Source organism: Lampetra fluviatilis, chromosome 7, assembly GCF_964198595.1.
Source record: "Lampetra fluviatilis chromosome 7, kcLamFluv1.1, whole genome shotgun sequence".
NCBI lineage: Eukaryota > Metazoa > Chordata > Hyperoartia > Petromyzontiformes > Petromyzontidae > Lampetra > Lampetra fluviatilis.
In genome coordinates, this window is record NC_136281.1 from 12,844,134 (window position 1) to 12,869,323 (window position 25,190).

Consider the following 25,190-nt stretch of genomic DNA (forward strand, 5'->3'; position numbering starts at 1 on the left):
TTCTTATTGATATCAAGGAAGGCATCTTCTTGGTTCTTTCGGTAAAGTCACGTAGAAGGGAAATAATAAAATAATAAAAATAAAACATAATGAAATAATTGTATTTTATTATATTATATTTCATTATATTATATAATTATGTTTAATACATTTTTTTATCATTTTATTATTTCCCTTCTACGTGACTTTACCGAAAGAACCAATAATATGAATCCCTGCAGTCACGAAAGCTTTAAATCGAAATCAAGGAAGGCCTTCTCTGCTCCGTGGTGTGGCACAAAGAGGCGGGGGGCGGTGGCAGTGCCTTTGCGTGCGTCTTAATCCCACCTCGGCGGGACGCAGCACTGCGGTTACACTTCCTGTGGGGCACACACGTTAAGTCTCCACCGTCCAGAAACAGGTGGCACGCTGTTCCATCACGAGGGAGTGGCAGTGCCGCCAAGGAGGGACGCTATATCGGGATGGGAACGGCTTATGCTGGAAGATTCTTGAAAACGATTGCATTTCTTGTACCGTCGACTGGCTAATGTTAGCGTCTCGCTGTTTTGATATATCGGTCCGAGGCTTTTGACCAACTTGTTTCATTGTGGTGGTGGTGCGGCAAATGGGATGGCGATTGTAACCGTTTTTGTTCAGTAGCCGTGCGGACTGCTCGAGTGTTGTGGTTGACTACTCTATGGATACAAAGTCTAAAGTCAAGCCGAAATGTCTCCCTGCTGAAATAAGTGTGGAGTGGTGCTCATTTTAATTTGTAACTGTGAGGTATTCAAAGAAATTCTATGTTCACTTGGTGGGAGCCAGCCTCTCCTTACTACAACCACCGTTTATTTCCCACAAAGCCAGTCCTGTATGGATTCCACGTTACACTTGTAGGGCCAGGTGCATACGTATGTTGTGATATTGCTTGGCTGAATTGGAATTACGTGCTATAACATGTTCCAAAATGCGCATGTTCCAATATATAACTTCCGATGATTCCTTGAACCCTAAAGCTCCGTCAGATTCCCTTGAGGAATCCCACTCCACCATAATTACCATCAGCTTTCCCTCTATAATGTAAAAGGTTTCCAGTCTTCAGGAGTGGCAACCTTTCCGAAATCAACAATATCCCAATTTAATTCTGCCAAATCCCGGTCAGGGGTCATCTCAGTCCTTCATTCCTGTTTTCAAAATTGTGGCCTATGGTGAAACTGACTGAACCATGCTGTGAGGAGAATGTGGAATTTCCACCACTGACTCATTGCCTCCAATAGACATGAACACTGTCACACACTTGACTGCACTTGGAGATGCTTTCACGTCGACTCTGGCTTCACAGTTTTGCTGATGGGACGTAATCGGTGATGATTCGTCAGAACGTATAAATACATGAGAATACTCTGCATCATCATACCAAGTTCTTATATCTCCTCCACCCTAACAGCCTGGTGGTCATGTGTGCTGCCATGACCTCAACCGATAAATTTCTTCTTGGGGTATTCCTGTGTGATGCGACAATATTTATATTGTAAATGTTTATATCACTTAAGCAGTCATTACGTAAATCAACGTGTCCATTTTTGTCATTTGGACAAATTAACAGCGCTCGTGTTGATTTATATGGTTCGGAATGTTAAACTTTTAGCGAGCTCAGCTTCTTTGCCTGGACTGTGTATTGAATTATGAGCGTGTCTATTGTTCTATACCATCAGCCACCAGTGCGCCCACATCCAGTCTGGGAATGCCCTCTGAAGATGGTGCCAGTGTTCATTCATGATGCACCCAACACTGTCACTTCCTCCATGCTCTGCGAAGAGTGGTTCACCTCATGCGGATCAATTTGAAAAAGTCAAAAACGTTTGCTCAAACGAACAATGAAGTCACATATTAACGATTGAAGGTAGTGGTAGAAATGACACATTTCCATGGTGGGGGACCGAACACTTCTTAAGACAGACACTTTTTACTTTCCCTCAAAAAGGGATATTCAGACTTTGTTGACCTCTAAGCTGATTTGAACTTAAGATGTCGAGCCAAGTTGTCTCGCACATTGCCATTCAGGTGGAATACACGGCGGCAATTTAACAAATACAACGTTTAGCCCTCATACTTAAGGCTAAATGGAGTGAAAAACAAAATATGTGCGATGGATTTTTGCGCACACTCATCAGTGGCCACTTTGAGACTGTCTATTGAACTGTGCTTGGCAAAATCGTTGCAATACAAGTGGCCGAGGCCTGGATTCAAATTGCAGGATTTTAGTGGTGCCACCTCAGTGCTTTGACGATTACATTAGCGCCCTGAGCCACATGGCTAACTCCTCCTTTATATCTATATATCTCTATAAATAAAAACACACATGGGGGGAAAAAAATCTATTATCAGTTTAATACCATAGAATTTATGAAATATGTAAAGTCTCTGTTATAAAAACGAATGGAACTAACATTTTTATGGAGCCCTAGATCCATGATTAATTACAAACATGCCTTCTCTTTACTAATACTACTTATTGTTATCGCTTCATCTATTTCCTGCGTATACAAACACTCTGTCTCACTGCCTGCCATAATATCCAGCAAATCATACCCACAAAACCTGGCTGCCAAACCATGCGCATTCCTATTAAAACTATTTGCTTTCTAATGGCCAGATGTTCTCCGTGTGGAACCGGCTGCTATATATTGTAGGTTTTATAGTTCTGCCTTTAACCAAATCACCCAGACTGCGCCGGAGCTCATAAGATTTCAGAAACTACACAGGTTGGAGTCTCTGGCGAGGCGTCTTTGGATTGGCAACCGCCATACATCGCAGGTGTCAAAGGCTTCGGGGATTCAACGTTGGCGTCAGAAAGCAGTGTATCAAAATCGATTTGTATGCTGTACGTCTACGCTCTGCCATCTATGCTCCCCACCATCGCCAAGCCTCACAGACTGCTGTGGTGAAATGTGGTTAACTAACCCCCCCCCCCCCCACAAAACCGCATGGCATGCAGAGGGCCCTCCTTCATCAGTGGATTGACAAAGAGCTAACAAAGTATGGCACAATCATTCTGCTGTTCAAAAATGGTGATCAGAGGGAATGGAATATTGAAATAATGATGTTCTTTTGGGCCAACCAACCATGCGTACAGGGTAGGTTTTAGGAAAGGTTTCTCTACCATGAACAACATACAGATTGTAAATCTTGTCCTAAAAGCAAGGAATTCATTCAAATGCTTGTGTGCCTGGCCTTTGCAGATGAGGAAAATGAATCATCCACGAATCAATGCCAAAATTAAATATATTCAGAAATAATAACAACCATTTATATCAATGGAACAGCAACACAGATTTCACAAAGGACATTCCAAAATATATAATATGAAGGCGAGTCACACAATGTGACACACCTTCGCCAAAGTTATTTACAAGGATATTGGAAAATGTCTTCCAAACCTTTGGCTTGGAGCCCTATTCGAAGTTGAATTGTCGCTCTGTTTCATCTCTCCGTGTCTCGTTTTACTTCTGTCAGTGTATTTCTCCCTCTCTTTGTGTCTCATATCTGTTGGTCCCTCTCAGTCTCCCTCTCTCTCCGTCACCGTGTGCTTGTGGGGGAGGTTGTTGCACACTTCTCCCTTCTTGCCCCTTCCCCACTGCCATCCGTAGTGGTCAAGTGACGTGGTTGTCTCGCGGTACCATAAACAAGCTTTGCGGATCTTCCTTCTAAAATAGGCGGGCAACTGCCTGAACGGGATCATCCGTGCAACAAACACATTGAGCTCAAACTCAAAACTCAGCCGTATTTTTCAAAACTCAAAGGAAGAGATCGTATTTGTAGCATCCCTGAGTGAAACTGCATACGAGAGGATAGCACTCCAAAATGTCCACCAAATGGCTAACAACTGCAGGTTTCCCTCGCTTTATGCATTCCAGGAAAAGAGTGCAACAAGCAAAACCCTATGAGACGGCTGCCTTCCAAGTTGCGCATAGAGTGTTGTCCCACATCAAACCGCACAGCCGCGCGTGATTGAATTTATGCCGCACGTAAGTGGATATTGCTTGGAAATAAGTTGGCTTCATTTATGCAAAATTGCACTGATCAAACCCGCATAAAGTGAGGGAAACCTCTACTTGCAATGGCCATTGCACCAGTGGTCATCCTCTGGAGTAGCTGGCCATAACCACCAATGATTCCTCCCTCGCATGAGCAGATATGCACTCGTGGAAATATTAAAAGATTTTGATTTGAAGCTTTCGTGACTGCAGGAATCCATACTCTTTGGTTCTTTCGGTAAAGTCACGTGGGTAGTAATAAAATAAAATAAATCACGACGTTTCGAACGCAACACAAGCGTCCGTCTTCAGGTGAAAATCGCGAGAGTTGCGATGTCTGCTGCGAGCAGCAAGATGTCCGCTCCCTCGTGCTGCGAGCAGCACGATTTTCACCTGAAGACGGAACGCTTGTGTTGCGTTCGAAACGTCGTGATTTATTTTATTTTATTTCTACCCACGTGACTTTACTGAAAGAACCAAAGAGTATTCACAGATTTACTTTGGACATTCTTGATGATTTCCACTTGCTAGTTTGTACCCGTCTCTTTTCATCTGCCTCATCGGACATCTTCTCATGGATCTCATCTCTACTGGACATCCGTGAAAAAGAGTTTCGTGGCTCATCGGAATTCCTCCAGGATAGATGAAGATTTTGATTCTGAGGCCTATCTCGCACTCAAGACTCCTTCAGTTAGGTATGTCTTGGGCCGTAGAGTTTTCTCTGCTGAGCACCATCCAATTGGAAGCAGTTAGTATAAGATGGAATCAGGTCAAACGTTTACAAACGATGTCAGTAAAATATTCTAAATGTACTCACAAGTGTCCAGTTCAGTTACTGCCTTCCACAAACTTAATTTCTAATCGTTTTAGATTGTGTTGCAACATAAAAAAAAAAGATTGTGTTATTTTATTCCCTTCATATTTTTAATATTTCACGTGTTGTAATTGGACAAATTGGTTATGATTTGATGTGAATCTGATGTACCGCCGTCATCCTGCCAGACCTCCCTTGGAAAAGTTCCCTGAATCTGAAGAGTTTTAACCCTGGCTAGCTAAAGAGTAATAATTATAATCGCAGAAGGACTTAATTTTTGATTTAAAAAATAAAACCCCAAACGTGATTTTTGAGCCCTTTGATCTCCCGACTTTAGCCCCATGCCCGGTTGTGCACGAGTTGTCCCTATGCTGTGCGTCGTGGGTCACGGGTGCGTTCGCTTCGCAAGGGTCGCGTAGGCCCCCATTGATCCCGCCACACGATACAGCTGCTCGTGACGGGCGCTGGCAACCCACAGGCCCCACCTGTTAGCGCCGATGTGTCAGCTTCCCTGCCGGCCCGGCCTGCTTAGCGTGATTAACGATAGAACAGCAGCTAGATTAATGAACACTTGCTGGTTATTTTGTTTTTGGAGGTTTGCTGCTGCCGTTGCTGATTATCTTGTGACCAAAATACAAAGTGTTCTTCAGCTAGGGGGGGGGGGGCGCGCTGTGGGTTAGAATCAACGCCCCATTCAACTGGTTCTGCTCAAATGAGTAATACTTTGTGGGAAAGCCAGCAGTGTCTTGTGGACATACTTGGCCCCCTTACCATAGGAGTGTGGAATATTCGTCGCCGCGTCACAGCCATCGAAGGAGATGAGCACGGCCCCATGCTGCTTTGGGCGATTTTATTGTCTTCGACTTGACTCGGATTTCGAGCACTTCAGAAGTCCATGTCGACCAATTTCCCCTGTCAGTTGTGTGTGGGGCGCATCTGTTGAGCAAAAAACGTTAAGTGAGGTTGTGCATTGACTGCGGTGAGGCTGAATTGACATCAGATTGCATTGGGAAAGGCATTCACTGTTTTTTACCTTTGTTTTTTCGAATTTATGTTTGCCAATTAATCTTGGGCTATGGTGGTACCAAGGTATAGTGAAGCTTTTGTTGTTGTTATAACACCCGGTGCTTTAGGGTATTTAATGAACATATTGCGTGAGGCTATAATTTATTAATTCCCAATTCCCGCACGTAAATAACTCGGTAACTTCTGGGTGGAATGCTCACTGGCTGTGTGGTTATGAATGTATGTTGACCTTTTTTCGCACCGTACGTAGCTAAGTACACCGAGCAAAACAACTTCCAAAAATAATAATTGGCATGACTATGACGAGATTAAATTACTAATACCCGATGTTTGATAGTTAATATGTGTAAGAAATGTATTTTGCTTGCATAAAGAAACGTGATACGATTTTTGACAGATTGTTATTCATGACAGTGGGGCCATAAAGCCTTGCTCCGTGTTTTTAGTAAAGTATGCCATGTGTATAATAATAATTATAAATATATACCGCCTTTCATCGTAATGAGCAGTAATGAGTCGTAAATCTTCATATTAATTCTGTAAATTAATAAAGAAAAGTTCTACTAAATATTAAAGAAATATAAAATGCACTTTAGTTTCGTGAAACACGATTTCACTAACCAATCATTAATGTTTGTTGACATTACCATTTAATGACTACTTGGTAAAAACGGTGTCTCCTCGCTCAGACCAACATTGCGAGGTGCTCATTCTTATTGGTGGAACCTGAGATAGTTCTGGAACATCCACATTCCCATGGCAGGAGCCACGTTATGCATTTTAGTCAGCTAGGGTTAAATTTTTATTTAAAGCTTTCGTGACTGCAGGGATTCATATTCTTGGTTCTTTCGGTAAAGTCACGGAGAAGGGAAATAATAAAATAATCAAAATACAACTATTAAATTCTCACAACGTTTCGACTGCAACACAAGCAATCATCATCAGGTGTGAAATCCACAGCAAGAAAATTTGAATAAGAATATCAGCTAGGGTTGTTAACTACAGTTGTTTACCCAGAAGCTGTCGACGTCTGACCAGGATTTGAATTCGGTACCTTCCATCGGTGATTTTGGGTATTTTAATAAATGTGTCACTCGGCTGGATTAATAGGATAGGTAACTTTGAAACGTAAGCATCCCGCTTCTCACTTTGTATTTGCGGTTCCTTCCTCCCATTGTATTACTCCCCACCATGAACTCAACAGAGTACCGGCTATGCCTGTGCCTCCTGGGGTTTTAGTATCAGACGCCTGGACTGATTTTTCTTTCTGTGTGCCATGCTGTGTGGAGCAGCATTGTCCGCTCTTGTTCTTGTTTCTACTCATCCTCGATACGTACCCCGAGGCCCATTCGACATTCCATTGTGTCATCCTAAGCACTTCCACATCTATATGTACCTCGTTTTCCCATTCTTGTCTCTTCCTCTCTTTGTATGTCAGCTCTAACTTTCCAGTACTTCCCCTTATCCCAATGTTCTCAATTTCCCTCATCGTTAGCTTTTCCTTTCCTCCAACACGTGTATCCCTCCAACATTCATATCCATCAACATCTGCCTCCCAGCAGCACCAATGTCTGTCTAGCGTCGATCCCCTTTCGACCTTTATCTCCTTCCAACACTGATCCCTGGACACCCTTGCAAACGAGATGTTACATATCAACGGATTTCCAGATAAAATATGTTTTATTCATGAATACAAAAGTGTAACAAAAAATACTTCACCCCTAAATTTCGATTTAAAGCTTTCATGACTGCAGGGATTCATCTTCTTGGTTCTTTTGGTAAAGTCACATAGAAGGGAAATAATACTGGTAGGAACGAAGTGGACCAGACACCAATAGATTATATCGTCCGTCCGTTTGTCCGTCCGTGTAGCAACATCGCCCCCTACTGCAAACACTTGGCATGACCCTACAAAAACCTTTACACTCAGTGACGCTTTCCTGGCTAAACAAGTGTAACATTCCCTTATAATTCCCTGAGATAGCTTTTAATTAAAACTTTGAAATTAAATATTTAAAACTGTTAAATTAAATAAAAAACTCACAGCGCCCTAAAGCCTACAGCTAGGCCTAAAGCCTAGAACTAGGCCTCACAGTCTCCCTTCGTATCGTACCCCCGCGTGTGTGAAAGGAAGTTAATGTTTAACAATGTTACATTCCCTGATGTTTTAAAATAGAAACATTTAAATTTAAAGCTTTTACATAAATAATAAAAACATTTAAATTAAACATTAACTCACAGCGACCTAAAGCCTACAGCTAGGCCTAAAGCCTAGACCTAGGCCTCACACTCTCCCTTCGTATCGTCCGATTAGGTGTAGCAACATCGCCCCCTACTGCAAACACTTGCCAGGACCCTACAAAAACCTTTCGACTCAGTGGGGCTTTCCTGGCTAAACAAGTGTAATAATACATTGTTTATATTCTTTGGTTATTCGTTCCTACCAGCCCACCCCGCAGGGTCCTGTTAAAATAATAAAAATAAAACATAATAAAAGAATTCTCACGACGTTTCGGCCACAACGCAAGCAGCCGTCCTCAGGTGGAGAACATATCTGTCGGAAAGACGGCGTCTGAATGAATATTTTATTATGTTTTATTATTTTATTATTTCCCTTCTACGTGACTTTACCGAAAGAACCAAGAAGGTAATTCACCCCTGTCACCCTGGGCTCCGTCACCAATCTACCTCCAAAGAACCAATCTTCCTCGAACACAACGCTCATGTTCCCTGCAGCACTCGCTTCCTTCCGAGAAACCGTCTCTCTCGCCAACAACCGGCTTTCCTCCGCACCGACTCTCGTGCCGGTCTCTCGGCAGGGCATGATCACGCTGGTGCTGGACTGCATCGACCGGCTCAGCGTGTACAGCAGCGCCGCGTACTTTGCGGACGTGGCTGGGGAGGAGGCCGGGGAGGCGTGGAAGGAGATCCTAAACACGCTCTACGAACTGCTCGGTATGAACCTGCAACACGCGAGTTATGACGAGTGGAGAACTGTTGCTTCCTACATTTAAACTTGCGGGCACTGCCGTTGGCAGTGATGTAGCGGCAAATTCTCTAAGAGCTTTTGCAACCGTTTTTTTTACCTACACTGCCGCATGAACTGAGCTTTGTACAGTAACAATGAAGATAAAGACAAACATGAAAAAACGATTTAGCAAAACGTGCTGACTGTAATATTTTTTTTGCCGCAGTGTAGAGTTTCTCCGCATTTTGTTGTTGCATTTATGATGCACCCATGTGTTGAACCTCGTCTATTTTTGGCCATCCGAACACACATCACTCATAGATGTTTGTGCTAGGAACATCCTCCTGACATTGGGTAAACAGCACTGATGAATTTGTTGCTCATGATTATCGGGAATGTTTTTCAGTGGTAGAGGGGAGGTGATTACGTGGGGGATCAGATTGGATGCAAAGCAACATAAATCTGGCAGCATTTTCCTAATCACCGTTTGTCCCGTATTCCCAGTGACTGCTAGCTATGCACTCGAAGGTCATCTAGCAGAATGAGTGATGACAAGTCCATGTCCACCCAAGGAAATTGCATGTTGCAGCCACTGTAACTAATTTGGCTTTTTCTGTTTTCTTCTTTAAATTTCTAGAAGTAGATAGTGCGGAACAAAAATGCATGCGTACACTGCGTACCAATACAACATTTTCCAAACTGTAGTAGTATACACGCAATTGCTGCAACTGTGTGAAATAACAAAGTGTGGCTGGGCTATATTATCATTAAACTCGTCAATTGTTCTAGCTTTTATCGGGTTGATTATTCGACTCGTAGGATAACACGAATATAGTTTTGTAACAAAAAAAGTCCCACCCCTTTTCTCCAATGTGTGCCACTGGACGGGAGGTGATGTTCAGAGCTTTGTTACATCATCCGCATGAACCGCGTCACATGGGCTATGGCTTAAAGGGGGTTTCCTGCTTTCGGGAGGCAGAACGTTCAGCCGGGCACCATTTTTGAATGCAAATTAGACATATACGCTGTGTAGACTAAGTATTGTAATAAGCCTTGGCCAGGAGCACTGTCTATAAGGGATGATGGATGGACGCGGCTGGTGATAGAATGGCAGCGAAAAGAGGGAAAATACCAGAGAGGGTGAGCACTGCACCTCCGCTCCTCCGATTAGCATGGTCGGATGCGTACGGTGCGAAAGAAGTTGAACAAACATGCTACGGAGAAGGCACAATAGGATCGGCTCATGGGCACAAGCTGGATGGATTGTGGTGGCGCAGAATCGTGAGGGATCGCGACGAAATGGGCATGCCTTCATCCAGCAGTGGATAAATCATGGAATTGTGTGCATATATATTTGTATTTCACCATGAGTGCGATACATAGTCACGGCTAACATCGGTGGCGAGTGAAAATTAGACCAGTCCTGTAACCTCCCCCCTCACCAACCCGCACTGATTAGCAAGGTGAAACACGGTTTAACAACAACAAAAACATGAATGACAGAACATCAAGCAATAGATTGACAAAAAGAGCTGAAACTGATTCTTATTTTAATTATTATCTTGCTTAACAGGCATTTTATTGAGCATTAATTGAACCCCGTGCCGTCACATTGTATTCATCGCCGACCCAAGGGCGCGACCAATTCTAAGTGTCTCCCTGCTGACACGAGTGTGGAGCTGTTCTCAGCCTGAGCCATCCGTGAGCATTCCACGTTCCTCTGACGCAGTGGCCACATTACTGTGAGGCTCGTAAGGCCCGCTGACGTATTGCTCACGTGCAATTGCATACACCGTATTCTCTCGACTATTAGATGCACTTTTTTTCCCTGTTTTGGGGGGCAACGGTATGACCCAGAGGTGTGGACTCGAGTCATGTGACTTGGACTCGAGTCAGACTCGAGTCATGAATTTGATGACTTGCGACTCGACTTGGACTTGCATAACAATGACTTTGTCCCACCTATGAGATGTGGACTCGAGTCATGTGACTTGGACTCGAGTCAGACTCGAGTCATGAATTTGATGACTTGCGACTCGACTTGGACTTGCATAACAATGACTTTGTCCCACCTATGGTATGACCACGAACGGAGGAATACATTGCCAACCGGGATATGAGCTTGCCTCCTTCCGGTTGGGAGTCAGGGTTCGAGTAAGCGCCACCCAAGCAGATCAGAATCAGAATCTCGATTTATACTGGAGGGATCCCATGAGCTATAAAGCTCTTTTTCACAGATGTCCAATAGCGGCGGGTAAGATATAGTGACGATCATTGTTAAAGTGGTGATGATCTATTGGGTAATGCCTTGTTCACCTTGAGCAATTGTGTATGAAACGTTGCAGCGATGACCCATATTAATGATTTATTTACACGGACGCGACTGCCGCGTTGTGCTTAACGACATACGTAATGCATCCGCAGACAACGACACTGTCATGTCCATGTAGCTGTTGGCCGCCTGACTGCAGCAGTCTAATTCACATGCAGGGTGAGGGTTAATGAAATGCCGCACTGTCTGGCTTATTAATGAGTTTTTAATCATTGGTATGCACTTTTTGAAGCTCAAAGTAATGTAAAAACTATGGTGAGTCCACTGCTGCATAGAGGTCTCCCCGAGCCACCGACACCACTTATGATGCTGCGATGGAATAATCCACCCAGCACCTGCACATGAACTGATTTAATTGCTCCATCTCCTTGGTACATGTCCGCGCGGAGACAATCAATCCCTCGGCTGCCACTCCGTTATTATGCTTGACCATCGGCCATCGTCGTAATAAATCATGTAATAGGTTCCGTTCGGTGCATATTTCCTGTGAACGACACAGCAAACATGGCTGTTTACAGTGTGGGAACGCGAGTGGTTACATTTTAGTGGCTGTATAATTAATGAACCTTACACTGGAGTCGTAGGGGAAAATCCATGTTTGTATTTAGAAAATTACCTAACGCCGGTGGTGTCTGGCTGCCCAGGGGGCTAATGCCTGTGTCACGGTACAAGAGTCGACACTTACGTGATCCGGGTTGAAGCCCCCGCGTTTCCGCTGGGGTTTTAGGAAGGGTCCTCAAGCGTTGCGGCATTGTATGGCTTCATCACAGCGAGCCGCGATTCGGTACACACTGGTTAATGGTGCATGTTCTATTCAAGCGATAGCCCAGCTCCCAGGTTATTGCAATGCAAGGTCAGAGCCAGAGCCAAGAGACACACGGTCGAGTGCGCGGAGCTGGGAAGAGGCGATGGAGTCGGTGTGGTGTGTGGGTGGTCAAAAACACGAGGAGATGGTGTTGCCAGTGGTGTGCAAGTCCAGAGCAACATATCTCATCACTCATTGCCACGAATGTTGTCTGATGCTGCAAAAAAAAAGGAAATGTGTAGGTAAACATGTAATGGTCAGCTTTGAATACCTTTTCACATTCGTTATTTTGGCATATTTGAGTACTGAAAAAACGTCATCGCAAAATCACGAACATGGAGGGGCTCGACATATACACCAGCCACCGGCCGCATGTTATCGTTTTTTGTTTGTTATCTTGGCCACAAGAAGAGATAACTGCAGAGCATTGCCTTAGGCTATGCAAATCCTTATATCCAATTTTAATCCGATATGAGGATACTCGACATACACGGTATTGTGAGACTTTCCTAAGAATACCATTGCAAGTGGAATCGACCGTGCAAAGCAATGTGTCCACAGAAACACGCTCAATGCATACACAAACCAGCGAAGGCAAAGGTCCCCCTCGTAGCCTTAACCGACTCTCGGGGCAAGTGCCGTGAGTGAGCACCTGTGAAGGCCAACACGGCACCACGAGGGGCGTGGGTGGCCAGGACTTCCACCCCCACCCCCCCCACTTGATACAGATTTTTTGCTGTGACAGTTTCACCTGAAGACGGAAGCTTGTGTTGCCTCCGAAACGTCGTGATTTTATTTTTTTTATTTTTTATTAATTTAAATTTAATTTTTTACCTACGTGACTTTACCGAAAGAACTAAGAGTATGAACCCCCCCCCCCACCCCGGCTGCCATTGTTTCCTCGGTGCCAATGTTCTCACGCCGCACCGGGTAACTGATTTGAGGCCGAGTCGACCGACAAACGAGCACCCGTGCGCGCTACAAAAACAACCACGCAAACCTTTCCATCGTGTTGCAAATCAGAACGTCGCCACTGTTGTTGCTCCTCAGCGCAGCGGGTTCCGCCAACCTTTTCGAGCGTTGCGGGACCACTATTGAACCTCCGAAATATTTCGCGGACCGCCAACACGCTACTACTTGTTTGAAATTGTACATTTCCTCGGTGTGGATGCCATTAGTATAAAAACGACAAATTCCCGGCGGAACCATCCCTGTAGTCGTAGCTTCGCGGACCACCAGGGGTCCGTTGCTCCAGTGCTCAGGTGTACACCCGTGGACACGTGCTGTAACATGCGCATGCTCATTGTTAGGTTGTGCAGCGTAACATTCTAATTTTTTTATGCTAAATTGTATGCTTACGTACTCTTTGGTTCTTTCGGTAAAGTCATGTAGCAGGATAACGTTGTTTCTATCTACGTGACTTTACCGAAAGAACCAAAGAGTATGGATTCCAGCAGGCACGAAAGCTTCAAAATCATGATTTATGCTACGTATTTCATTGCCAAACTTGGACAAAATATATAAGCTCTGTATGTCGCTATTGGTAAGATGCGTGCTAGGCTTCATAGTGATTGAACTAGCAGGGTCATCTAGTTTTCCTGAATACACGTTCAGACCGATGAACAGGCAGTTTTGTATGGATCTTTATACGTGACTTTACCGAAAGAACCAAAGAATAATTTTGTATGGATGTTGAAATTCTTTCGCACCGTACGTAGCCAACCGCGCTAATCGGAGGTAAATGTCCCTTCTTGAGAGGACTGCTGCCTCTGAAGAAGGGACATTGCTCGCAACGTTATCCTGCGACACGTGTTACAGCCATAAGGCAGGTAAGGAAGTTATGAAAGTAACATAACAAATGAACCTACAAAGAATAATGGCGAGGCAAGTAAGGTTTTAATTATGAGAATATTCACGAGCTTTAAAATGTATCAGAACTATCAACATTTGTTTGACATACGAGTAAAAAAATACGCACCATATTCCCAGTGAATGAAAAACATGGCTGACTTTTCAGAGGTTAAATATTTTAATAGATATTCTGAAACCGTTTTGGCCACTCCTATTTCCATCGAAAGTTGACTGAATCATTGCTTGGATGTTAGCTAAAGTCCAGCGGTGATTGAATATGGATCTCTGCCAAGATGTATAGCTTCTGCTGTCCGTGAGGGTTCTGCCGATGCAATAGAAGAGTGCTCGGTAATGGACCATCGTAGCAGAATTCGTAGAAAGCAAAGATAAAACAAAGCTGATGGAGCAGCATTAATAAGGGGAAGTAGTTCGAATTACCTAACGTGGGAGTGCTCAATGTCTGGTCCTGGCATTCCAGACCTGGTCTCATTTTCACGTCGCCCGGCTAACAACTGAGGTCATTGCTCACCGCCCGACCAGGAGGCTTTCTTGTGGAGTGCTCGACTCGCATGTGGAAGGTCGTAAATTCAAATCCCAGTTGGGCATCAGCACAGCCCATCATCGACCTTGGGGCTGATAAAATATCCATCAGCGTCGAAACTCAACAGTGTTTGTCAAATGGATGGACATATCCCTGTCATAGTAATGTGACGTTGCCCCCCAATGATGCAGGGCTACCAACAGAAATGAACACTACTGTATTTTGATTCGGGCATGAAAGCACTTTGGCTTTTTGGAGAATGTTGGTTGATGTGGGAAGATGGATTGTGGAGAATGTTATCACCTATTCCTGAATAAAATGTATGCAACGCTTGTTTCTGAACCACAGTAGTAACAAGCCTTTGATTTGCACTGCTGGTTTCTGCGCAACATACTTTGACTTGCATCTTGCACTCTTTGTTCTGTGTCACTTTTCCCCATGTCCCTGCCTCCAGCTGCCCTGATTCGTGGGAATCACAGGAACTGCGCCCAGTTTTCCAGCTCCCTGGACTGGCTGGTTAGTCGGCTGGAGAGACTGGAAGCCTCGTCAGGTGCGCAGTGCTAAAACAACCCACACCCGTTCACAGCAAGACACTTAACACTAATAATGATGTTTAATTTTATATAGCATCATTCATGCAAATCGCATCTCACGATCACTAAGGAACCATATACCAATCTTGTAGGCCGCCAGACAGTGAGCAGGCACCAACAATTGCCCAAGCCCTGCAGTCCTCGATATATTAAGATGTTTTCAGCCAATAAATATGTGTTTATACACGTGGGAGGAAACAGGAGCACCTGGGGAAAAAAACATGTATGCATGTGAGGGAGCAAAACTGTTTCATATAAAAGAGACAAATGATATGTCCGCATTTTGCTGTTCCGCCTTCTCCTGACGAGCAAGGGCATGGCACTCTCTCGACGCCCACTGGAGGGGAGTTTCACAACATTAGCACGTTCTACCAACCCTCGCCTCTGCAAGCAATGGCCATCACCACCCAGCAGAGCTTAACTTGGTGAAAAAAATGATAAAAAAACGACACTCCATTAATCATGGGGGAGGGCTTAAAGTGGGCTTGGCCATCATGGTTATATCTATTACTTATTGTATATCAAATTAAATGAAATTAAGTCCAGTGTTGAACGATTTATGTCATTAATATATGCAATGAGGAATGGCTTATGTTATTCTTTGTGAAAAATAGCGTGAAATTTTACAGTTGATGGATGATCCTTGTTGTGGTCATTTTTGTTCATTGCTCTGAATGTTGAGGGCCTAATTCTTATGTCTTTGACTTTACATTATATCCATGCTATATAACATTTCTAGAATGTAGACGTAAAGTATGGTAAAATATAAATGTGTACCTTTCCGTTTGCAGCATTTTATTAAAAAATGTTACACGTAAACTTATACATTATGTTTAAGAAACATAAATTAGGATACTTTGTTTAAATTGAAATGGATTGTAAAGCTCTGTTTTTAACAGACAAGCTAAATGGTATTCAAAATTTACTTTGTTTGGGAGACCAAGGTTCGAATACAAATAGTGCCAAATATAGGGTGAGGTGACACAAATGTAAGTTTAGAACATACAAATAATTTGTAGTGAACAACAGCATACAGTATTTAGTTCAAAACTGTGTATTAAATAATGTAATGACATGTACAAGTACAATGATACACAATTTAAACGGTTTGATTATGATATTCATGCTTACATTTGTTATGAATTAATCATTCAATTTTTTCACATTGCAAACAAAACGAAGTATGTTAAACAAAAGGAATTGGCCATAAAATAACTTTCTAGCAACAATAATAATTTCTTTGCGAATAATGAAAAGTAATGAGCCCTTTTATAAACATCATATTGTTCGTGAAATTGGTTTCAATTTTTAAATCATTACGGCATGCAATAACGTTCCCAATTGAATGTGCCCGCTGCTCAAACAAACATTGTAATAGTGCTCATCTCCATTGACCACCTTGAGCCAATATTTACAACTCCACATTCCTATGGCAGGGAGATGGTCTCTCCATAGGACAACCAATCACAGATTCACAAAAGGGTAGTGGCTTATCTTTTAATGAGTCTCTGTATTTGTCCACCGCTCTGCCTTGTGCTGTGTGCTGACGTGTGTGTGTGACGCTGACTCACAGAGTAGACACGTCCCCAGCTCCGATGAATCATAGCGCTTTCAGCGCTTTCACCTCCTCCATTGCCAGCACAAATCTGTCTATGGTTCTCACAACTATTAAATGTTGCAGCTGCACCTTTGAAAATGCCACCGCAATGAATAATTCACACGAACGTGCACTGCGCTGGCAGACAGACAAAGGCCATTGTGGTGGGGGGGGGGAGCATACGCGGGGAAATGAATGGCATTGGCGTGACATGCCTGGAGGTCTGCACCAGGGTAATGGAGAATGTTTGGCTGCCAGTCACTGGCTCCTGCGACTGCCCAAAGGGGTGGTCTGATCGATGCGTGGTTGAAACGCACACTTTATCCAGCAAACACTGGATAATGTTTGATTCTCCTTAAGCAAAAGCCATGAAAAATTCAATTGACATCATACCAATATGTCTTGTGGAGTTTTTTGTTATGGAGTTCGGGGATGGAAACAGGGATATATATTTAATATTAATAGATTACACTATTTGTACATTGCATTATTAAAAGGTCTAGAAAAATATGGATTTACATCCCTGAACCATTTGTGGAGGTTCCATATTCCTATGATGGGTTGGCTACATAATGTACAAAAGAAGTTCTACATACATACAGGACAACCAATGTTGATTTCCCCACAAAGTGGTACTAGTTTTAATCACCCCAGAGGGGTGATGGGCTGTGTTAATTCCCAACCAGGATTGTGAGCCAGTCACTCTACCACTGAGCCACCTGGCTGATGTATGTGCTGTGATAGGAGGGCACAAATTATATTATCAATGCAACTATAAAGTGTCAATACTGTGTTTCATGTTAACATCACAGCCAGCCCTGAGGGTTTATATATGCTTTTAATTAACAGTTATACAATATATGTATGTGCGTGCTTACATTTTTTCTTATATATCTGTTGTGTTTGTAAACAATAGGAATAATTTGGTTCATGTATTATTTGCCCCATTTTTTAAGTGCAAGGTGATTACTATAAGCTTTTTATTTTATTTTACCAGATAAGGCCCATTGCGTTACATAGCTCTTTTTCAGCGACCTCGCCACACGATAGCTCAACGAAGTAGCCTATCATGTGGGAATGTATAGCAGCCAAATAATCTAAGCGCATGTTTCTAAACGTGGAGGGAATAACAGAATACCTAGATAAAAATCCACACGACCATTGGCAGAACATGCAAACTCCAAATATACAGGTGTCAGGGGCAGGATCTTACCCACGACGTCCTCCATACCAGGCGAAGGAGTAAACATCTGACCACCGTGACGAGATGTTTCACAGATGGGTACTGTTTGCCAGGAGGGTGCAATGTTGCTACGTGGCCTTACCCAATGAAGTAATTTCTTGAGCAGTTTTTCAAATTTGACTAATTTGAACTGGCACGCTTGGCCTATTCCCTAAATAGTACATGTGCCTGTATATGCCGCGGGGAAAAATAATGTATGTATATAAACGATATGCATTTTGGTAAGAGAATTAAAACGAATATAACATGCACTTTAGTGGACCACCGAGAAATTTAGTTTGTGCTTAATATAGTTGATGTTATGTGGTAAACTCAATAGGACATCGTTTTGGCGTACTAAGAATGTATTTGTATTGTCGATGGATGCTCGCTGTCAACTTCGAAGGCTGCTGCACAGGGGAGGCAACTACATCATTTGCAATATACTACAATGTGCTGGTGTTAAACAGCCTAATATATTCAGTACTCAAATAGGTTATGATTATTTTTTTAAACACAATAGTGTTCTCCCATGTAACTATTGACACTGTGTTCGTTCGGCCTTGTAAGTTCAGTCACCTGATTAGATGAATGACCTCGAATCGAATGATAAAATTGCCGTAATCTTTTTCACGGCCGTTAAGAAACTCGATGTGAAAATGTTCTCTACATCAATTATACATCAGCCTGCTCAGCTACATGACACTAACCCTCCTGGGAGCTGCAATTTCACCCATCCTCAAAAAGGGAAAAACCCCGAGCACCTCATAAGCTTGCACCACTGTCGCATTCACCACCTCTGAGAGCTACTGCTGTGGTTCAGCAATGGTATACCTGCTGAACTTCTGTTGTTTGCAGAATCACTCACACTTTAACAAGAAGCCTAACTGGCGTGCCATAGTCCAATATAAATATAAATACTGTAGCCTTCTTCTTGGTTCTTTCGGTAAAGTGACGTAGAAGGGAAATAATAAAATAATAAAAATAAAACATAAAAAAATAATTCTCACGACGTTTCGGCCACAACGCAAGCAGCCGTCCTCAGGTGAAGAACAGGTCTGTTGGAAAGACAGCATCTGAATGAGGTCTGTCTTTCCGACAGACCTGTTCTTCACCTGAGGACAGCTGCTTGCGTTGTGACCGAAACGTCGTGAGAATTATTTTATTATGTTTTATTTTTATAATGTTATTCTTTTCCTTCTACGTGACTTTACCGAAAGAACCAAGAAGATGAATCCCTGCAGTCACGAAAGCTTTAAATCGAAATACTGTAGCCTTAATCACATAGTGGGTGATTTATCTACTCCCAAACATCTCTTCTTGTTGGCATTATCTTGTGTGTTGACTGCACCTGTCACCTGCATTTAAATAAAGGTCTTTATCGACGCAACACATATTGTGTTAAAATTAACGTGGCCTGCTATCGTAGTTTCTGTGCCATTTCGACAAACGTTGCCCGAGCCACAGCATGGCATTACATTAACTGCTCTACCAGGCCCCAATGGGCTCCTCTTCATCACCACCTCCACGTCACTCTTCGTTTGCTGCTGGAGAGAGACTCCCTCCCTCCATTGCCTGGGTTAACTGCTGAGCCTTAATGCACTGTAAGTGGAGACCCTTGACGACACTGGTTAATGGTGTGGTGCGATTGTGGTTGTATTGAAATGAAGGAAAAGTCATGAATTGAGCAATGAGTGCTATATTTTACTTCGTTTCCCGGGAGGAATGTAATGCAACAATGCTTTCACTAGAAATCAGCATTCGGGCCAAGTGACTCCAACTACTTTTGAATACAGTAATTACCTCTTCCAGACTTCTGCTTAATCCCATTTACCGGGCCGTGTGTGTCATGCTCATAAAAAAAAATCACCTTATTGCAATGTTGCGTATTGATAAAGATGTGGGTGTGCGCTTTGCCGGATAAGATATATTTTAGCCAGGTGAGACACGGTGGAGACATTCAAGCTTTTTATACAAAGGAAAGTAGAGGTTGGCAAATGTTCTTCTTATCGTCATCATAAGACGATTCATATTTGTGTTGTGAAAATTCCGTCTATTGCTGTTGATTTTTATAGCCGTAGAAAACTCGTGAGCCTTTTTTTATTGTATACATTAAATCCAGACATAATGTGCCGTGTGTCCGATGCTTATTTCATGCGACATATACGTCTGTAACCACCTTCATGCTATGAAGAGTGAGAATTCAACATTGAGTGTTCCCCTGGAGAGACAGCCCCCGCCATATAAACGTGGAATTTCCACCGCTGCGATAGAGATGAGCACCATTCTCGGTGTTTTATTGGACAGTCCCGTGCATCCCATGACATAACACCAATAGTGCAATCGCAATTTTTGAGGAAATATAATCAAATAGGTTTTGCTTACCTGTCTCATTTTTGCATTGCGACTAAATATACCTTTGCAAAGTGAGGGAACAAAGAACCAAATTTCACCCGACAATTTGTGGACAGCTAAATGCACCGGTTAGGATTCAGTCTGCGCACACGGATGGAGTTCAATATTTCGATGGAGACAAAGCGGCACCATTGTGCTTGCTGACCTTTTTAAAAAAAATAAAAAAACCGCTGTTGATCGTCGCGATTCCCAAGTAAAATTCCTTCAATGTCGACAAAATGTATCCCGCGCCAGGCATTCTGGAGGTGCTTCACTGTGTCCTCATCGAGAGCCCCGAGGCGCTGAACATCATCAAGGAGGCTCACATCACCTCCATCATCTCCCTCCTGGACAAGCACGGACGCAACCATAAGGTGCCGTTAGTGGGGAGTTTGCGGCGCGTGTTGCTTCGTGTCGCGTAGTGAGAGCCTGGTACGTCAATCAAAAATAACGCATAACTGCAGAGCACCGCAGTTCCCAGTGAAAATAAACAAACACGTAGCGTGTCTGCAATGCAATGGGGTGATTGCATCGTTTTACTGTTGTTTAGATTTGCTGTGGAATATCCCGTGGCACGTTCGCCGGCTGTGGTGGTATATGCGTCTAATAAAGCGGTGTTCGTGGGTCATGCAGATTTCTATCAGGGGGAATGAGAGTCAAAATCTCTTGGGCTATGGCTGTGGGCAATCTATAGCAGCCTCAGCGAGTGGGTTGCTGATGTTTAAAACAAAAATGCTGTTTATCTCCTCGAATGTACAGGCACTCCGTTGTCATTCCACATTACTCTCGAGGGAAACGGGCCAAATATATTGAAGTAGGACCCTCCTGAAAAAGAGTCTTGAGACTCAGCGTGGATTCACACGCTAAATATAGGTTTACTAGCCCTCGTAATATTAACACTATTTATATCGCCACCTGCTCTTTCGAAAATTAGATTTTTACAGTACCCCAACAGGTGTAGCCACAAGCTCTCTTGCCAGCGCGTGCCCTTCTTGCATTTCCACCCGCACGTTGCCCCTTGCCTCGCTAACGTCGGCCACCGATGTTCATCTGCCGCTGCGCTCACGCGAGCGTGGCTCCGACGACACCTCGGAGCGCCCTCCTACCTCTCGCCCGCCTGCCCGGCCGTCTGCCTCGCAGCTTCGCTTTGCTGTCTGCGAGCCTCGCTTCAGCAAAAGGCCGGGCCCCCCCTCCCCTCCATCCCTCCCGGGCAGCGCTGTTACAGCCGCATTGTGTGTGCGATCGTCTGTGTTGAGCACGCGCGACTCCTGTGTGCGCGCACGCACACGCGCGCGCCTGCGTGTCTGTGCGTGCGTGCGCGCGCCTTCGTGTGTGGAGGCTTCCGACGGGCGGGGCAGGCACCCCGCAGCCGCAGTGCCGATAAATCCTGGGACTGTAGCTGAGCGGCAGCAGCACTTAATCCACGCGTGCCATGCCTGCGTTATGTCTTCCGCATGATAACCATTTTTTTCACTCCAGCCCCCCCGCCGCCCCCCGTCGCTCTACTCACAACCGCTCCTAACCCAAATCCCAAACCCTCCAGCTCTCTCTCTCCTCCCCCACCTCCCTTTCCCTTCTTGCCTCCAACAACCACAACAGCGGCGAAGCTCCCGTTACGGATGACTCGCGCAAACAACTCAGAGTTGTACAGCAGCGCGGCGCGTTCTGCTTCGGAGAGAATGCTCCTGCGAGTGCCAATTCCGGATGGAGCAAAAGCAATGAAAATTTAAAAATTCCCAACGGAGTTGACGCCTGGAGAGTAGCGGTCGTGCATTTCAACGCACAACCAGGGGCGTGTGCGTATGCGGGAATCTCGCCACTCACGCTCACCGTTGAATCCATTGCCGAGGTTATCCATGCAGCACCATCGCTGCGTGTGACGTGCAGTTTAATGTGCCACGCCATGCACAGACTCGGGGAATGTTCTGTAACCATGTTGTTGAATTTGTGATATTTGGTTTTCTGTTCATATTTATTCTACCACTGCACTATCCCTGTGGCTTTGGGATGAAGCACGCCGTGTGTGTTGCTGGCGAATGAGGCTGGCTTTCCACGTGTCTCTCTCTCTGCACGCAGCACTGGTTACATGATTGGGGGATGTGCGTGCTAAATTGCATTTTCGGGAGATGAGAGTTGGGATGGGCCCCACCACGATAAGGAAAAGTGCTGTTAAGCTACGCTTCGTTGATCCCGCGTGTTTTGCACTCACAGTGCCCGTGCTGCGAGTGGAGAGACACTTTAAATCAGCAATTGTGTTCCATTAAGCCACATTGGGTGTTTTCACACCCCCCCCACCCACCCCCCCTCCACCGCTTGCACCTGGGGCGGATTTTTTGCGCGTTCCCCCCAGCATGAAACTAATGGCATAAAGAGAAGAGAATGTATAAAGAATGTCCATAAATGAACATCACGGTTTAGAAATGTGCTCACACGAATTGATAGCACACTTGTTAAGGTTGTTCTTCTATGAAAGGTCCGTGTTCAATAAGGTTTCTGGATTCAAGCGAGTCGGCATTATAATGTAGTTCACAATGAGGGATGCTTTTTGGTATGTCTTTGAAAAAGCCACTGTGGGTGTAGTCGGGAGGCTGAGAGCTCAGAGTACCGAGCGACGCAGTCAGAACACATTCCTGCTGCGGAGGGAGCTGGTAGCAAGGTTGGGTTGCTCGCTCAATGGCCTGCAGGGTCAATGGCGGCGTGGTGTATTCCGCAAATATGCCCGACTGTGAGGGCGGGCACAAGCCGGCGTGAGTAGGTTAAACGTTGAGTTTTATAAGGGCACCACGGGGTGACCAGCCCCTCCCTCCCCACCCAGCCCCACCCCTCCCACCCCCCATCCAGCCCCACCCAGCCCCACCCTCCCCACCCAGCTCCTCCCCACCCAGCCCCTCTCCACCCTCCCATCCCCACCCTCCCCTCCCCACCCAGCCCCACCCTCCCCACCCAGCCCCTCCCCACCCAGCCCCACCCCTCCCACCCCCCACCCAGCCCCACCCAGCCCCACCCTCCCCACCCAGCTCCTCCCCACCCAGAATCCCTCCCCTCCCTCCCCTCCCCACCCAGCCCCACCCTCCCCACCCAGCTCCTCCCCACCCAGCCCCTCCCCACCCTCCCCTCCCCACCCAGCCCCACCCTCCCCACCCAGCCCCTCCCCACCCTCCCCTCCCCACCCAGCCCCTCACTCCCCACCCAGCCCCTCCCTGCACGACGGACACAATAATCCCCTGTGGGCTGGTGTAACCAGGAGGTTCCTACCAGTATAATCTGGATTTGAATCCAGATAGCCGCCGGTGTAACAATGGGTTGATGAGTCTCAGCCTGGTTTTACCAACAACTGCACGAAAATCCATCTCATTAAACGTGTCTGGTAAAAAATTAGCACAAGGAATTAAAACTAAAACATTAAAAGTCAGACTTTTTTATACTGCAGATAATCTCATAGCGGAGTGCATGGGATTATCCAGAATTGCACCCAATGACACATGCAGTGCAATTCTGCGTGAGATTTCCGAATTGATTCTTTGTCACTTGAACACGACGCCGATAGTACAATTGGAATAAATTGGGGAGAGAGAGAAAAAAAAAGTGAAGCAGATGGAACTGAATGTTGTAATCTGTTAATTCAACCAAACAACTCAAAATTACGATTATCAAGCCGATGCAATCAATGATTGGGCGTATTTATTATCTTAACACTGCGATTATATCTGTAAGAAATGTTGCATTGTCACGGCAAGGGCAATTTTCTTTCTGGGCGAACCAATGTTGGCTTCATATTCTTAGGTTTTTTCGGTAAAGTCACGTAGGTAAAAAAATTAAATTAATTAAAGTAAAATAAAACAAATTAAAAAATTCACGACGTTTCGGAAGCAACACAAGCCTCCGTCTTCAGGTGGAACCGTCACAGCCACGACAGCTGTATCAAGTAAATGAGAGATCACAAGAAATACTACCCCGTATATATAATGGTTGAGGGGGGAAGGGCCATATATACGGGGTAGTATTTCTTGTGATCTCTCATTTACTTGATACAGCTGTCGTGGCTGTGACGGTTCCACCTGAAGACGGAGGCTTGTGTTGCTTCCGAAACGTCGTGAATTTTTTAATTTGTTTTATTTTACTTTTATTAATTTAAATTTTTTACCTACGTGACTTTACCGAAAAAACCTAAGAATATGAATCCTTGCAGTCACGAAAGCTTCAAATCTAGAATCAATGTTGGCTTCCCACAGAGTAGTGCTTTTGTTTTATCAAACCAAAGTTGATTAGCGACTGATTCGACCCCATCATAGCCCTTCCAGTTGTGAGTCAAGTGTTCTGGATGGCATGTCGACCCCGAAGGGTGGATTCGCATCGGACCGTCTATCTGTGGTCACATCGATATTTGCTGTTGAGTGGCAGAGCCTGCAATGTGGTATGTAGAGAGTTGTGATGTGTGGAATTCCTGTCACCTTTGCGTTGCTAAGAATAGCTTCACTTGATTGTGTTCAATGCTGCTATGAGTCCGTTCATAAATGACGTCACGCACCTAGGGGGGGGGGGGTCAGACATTTGTGACGATGTGTGACGAGGGGGGGGGGTTGAGAAATGTGACGTCACGTCAAAATACGCAACTTTAAATAAATATAGAATTGTTACAACAACACTAATTGTTATGTAATGCGGGCGTAAACGACCTTCCGGATGTGACGTCACGGGGGGGAGGAGTTACGTCACGTGGGAGAAGGGTTCGGGTCTTTAAGGGGAAAAACCGGAAGAGGAAGGGAGGTGGTTGGAGACTGGACTAGGGTGAGGCCACGCAGGGCGAAGGCTGGGAGGAGTGGCGAGATCGCCACACACACACGGAGAGCGGATTGGCACCGTCGGCCAGCGGTGACCAACCCAGGGAGCAGCGGTGAGGCTGCAGCGAGGGCAGCCAGCGAGGCTGCACGAAGAGGCAGCAGTGGGACTGTTCAGAGAGAGAGAGCAGCGGTGGAGCTGCAGCGAGGGCAGCCGGAGAGGCTGCGCGAGGAGATCAGCAGCGAGGCTGCTAGA

General features: G+C 44.9%; 1 protein-coding gene across 10 annotated transcripts in view; it reads left to right on the forward strand.

Annotated features, from left to right (window-relative positions):
• The window catches only part of LOC144933589 (ryanodine receptor 2-like), a 318,383-nt gene that overhangs the window by 102,658 nt on the left and 190,535 nt on the right, over window positions 1-25,190 (forward strand). For all 10 annotated transcript variants that reach the window (XM_078858546.1, XM_078858550.1, XM_078858549.1 and 7 more), the window contains exons 16-18: window positions 8,673-8,808; window positions 14,805-14,900; window positions 20,412-20,530. In XM_078858546.1, the coding sequence (XP_078714672.1) occupies window positions 8,673-8,808; window positions 14,805-14,900; window positions 20,412-20,530 (351 nt within the window). The remainder of the gene's footprint in view (window positions 1-8,672; window positions 8,809-14,804; window positions 14,901-20,411; window positions 20,531-25,190) is intronic.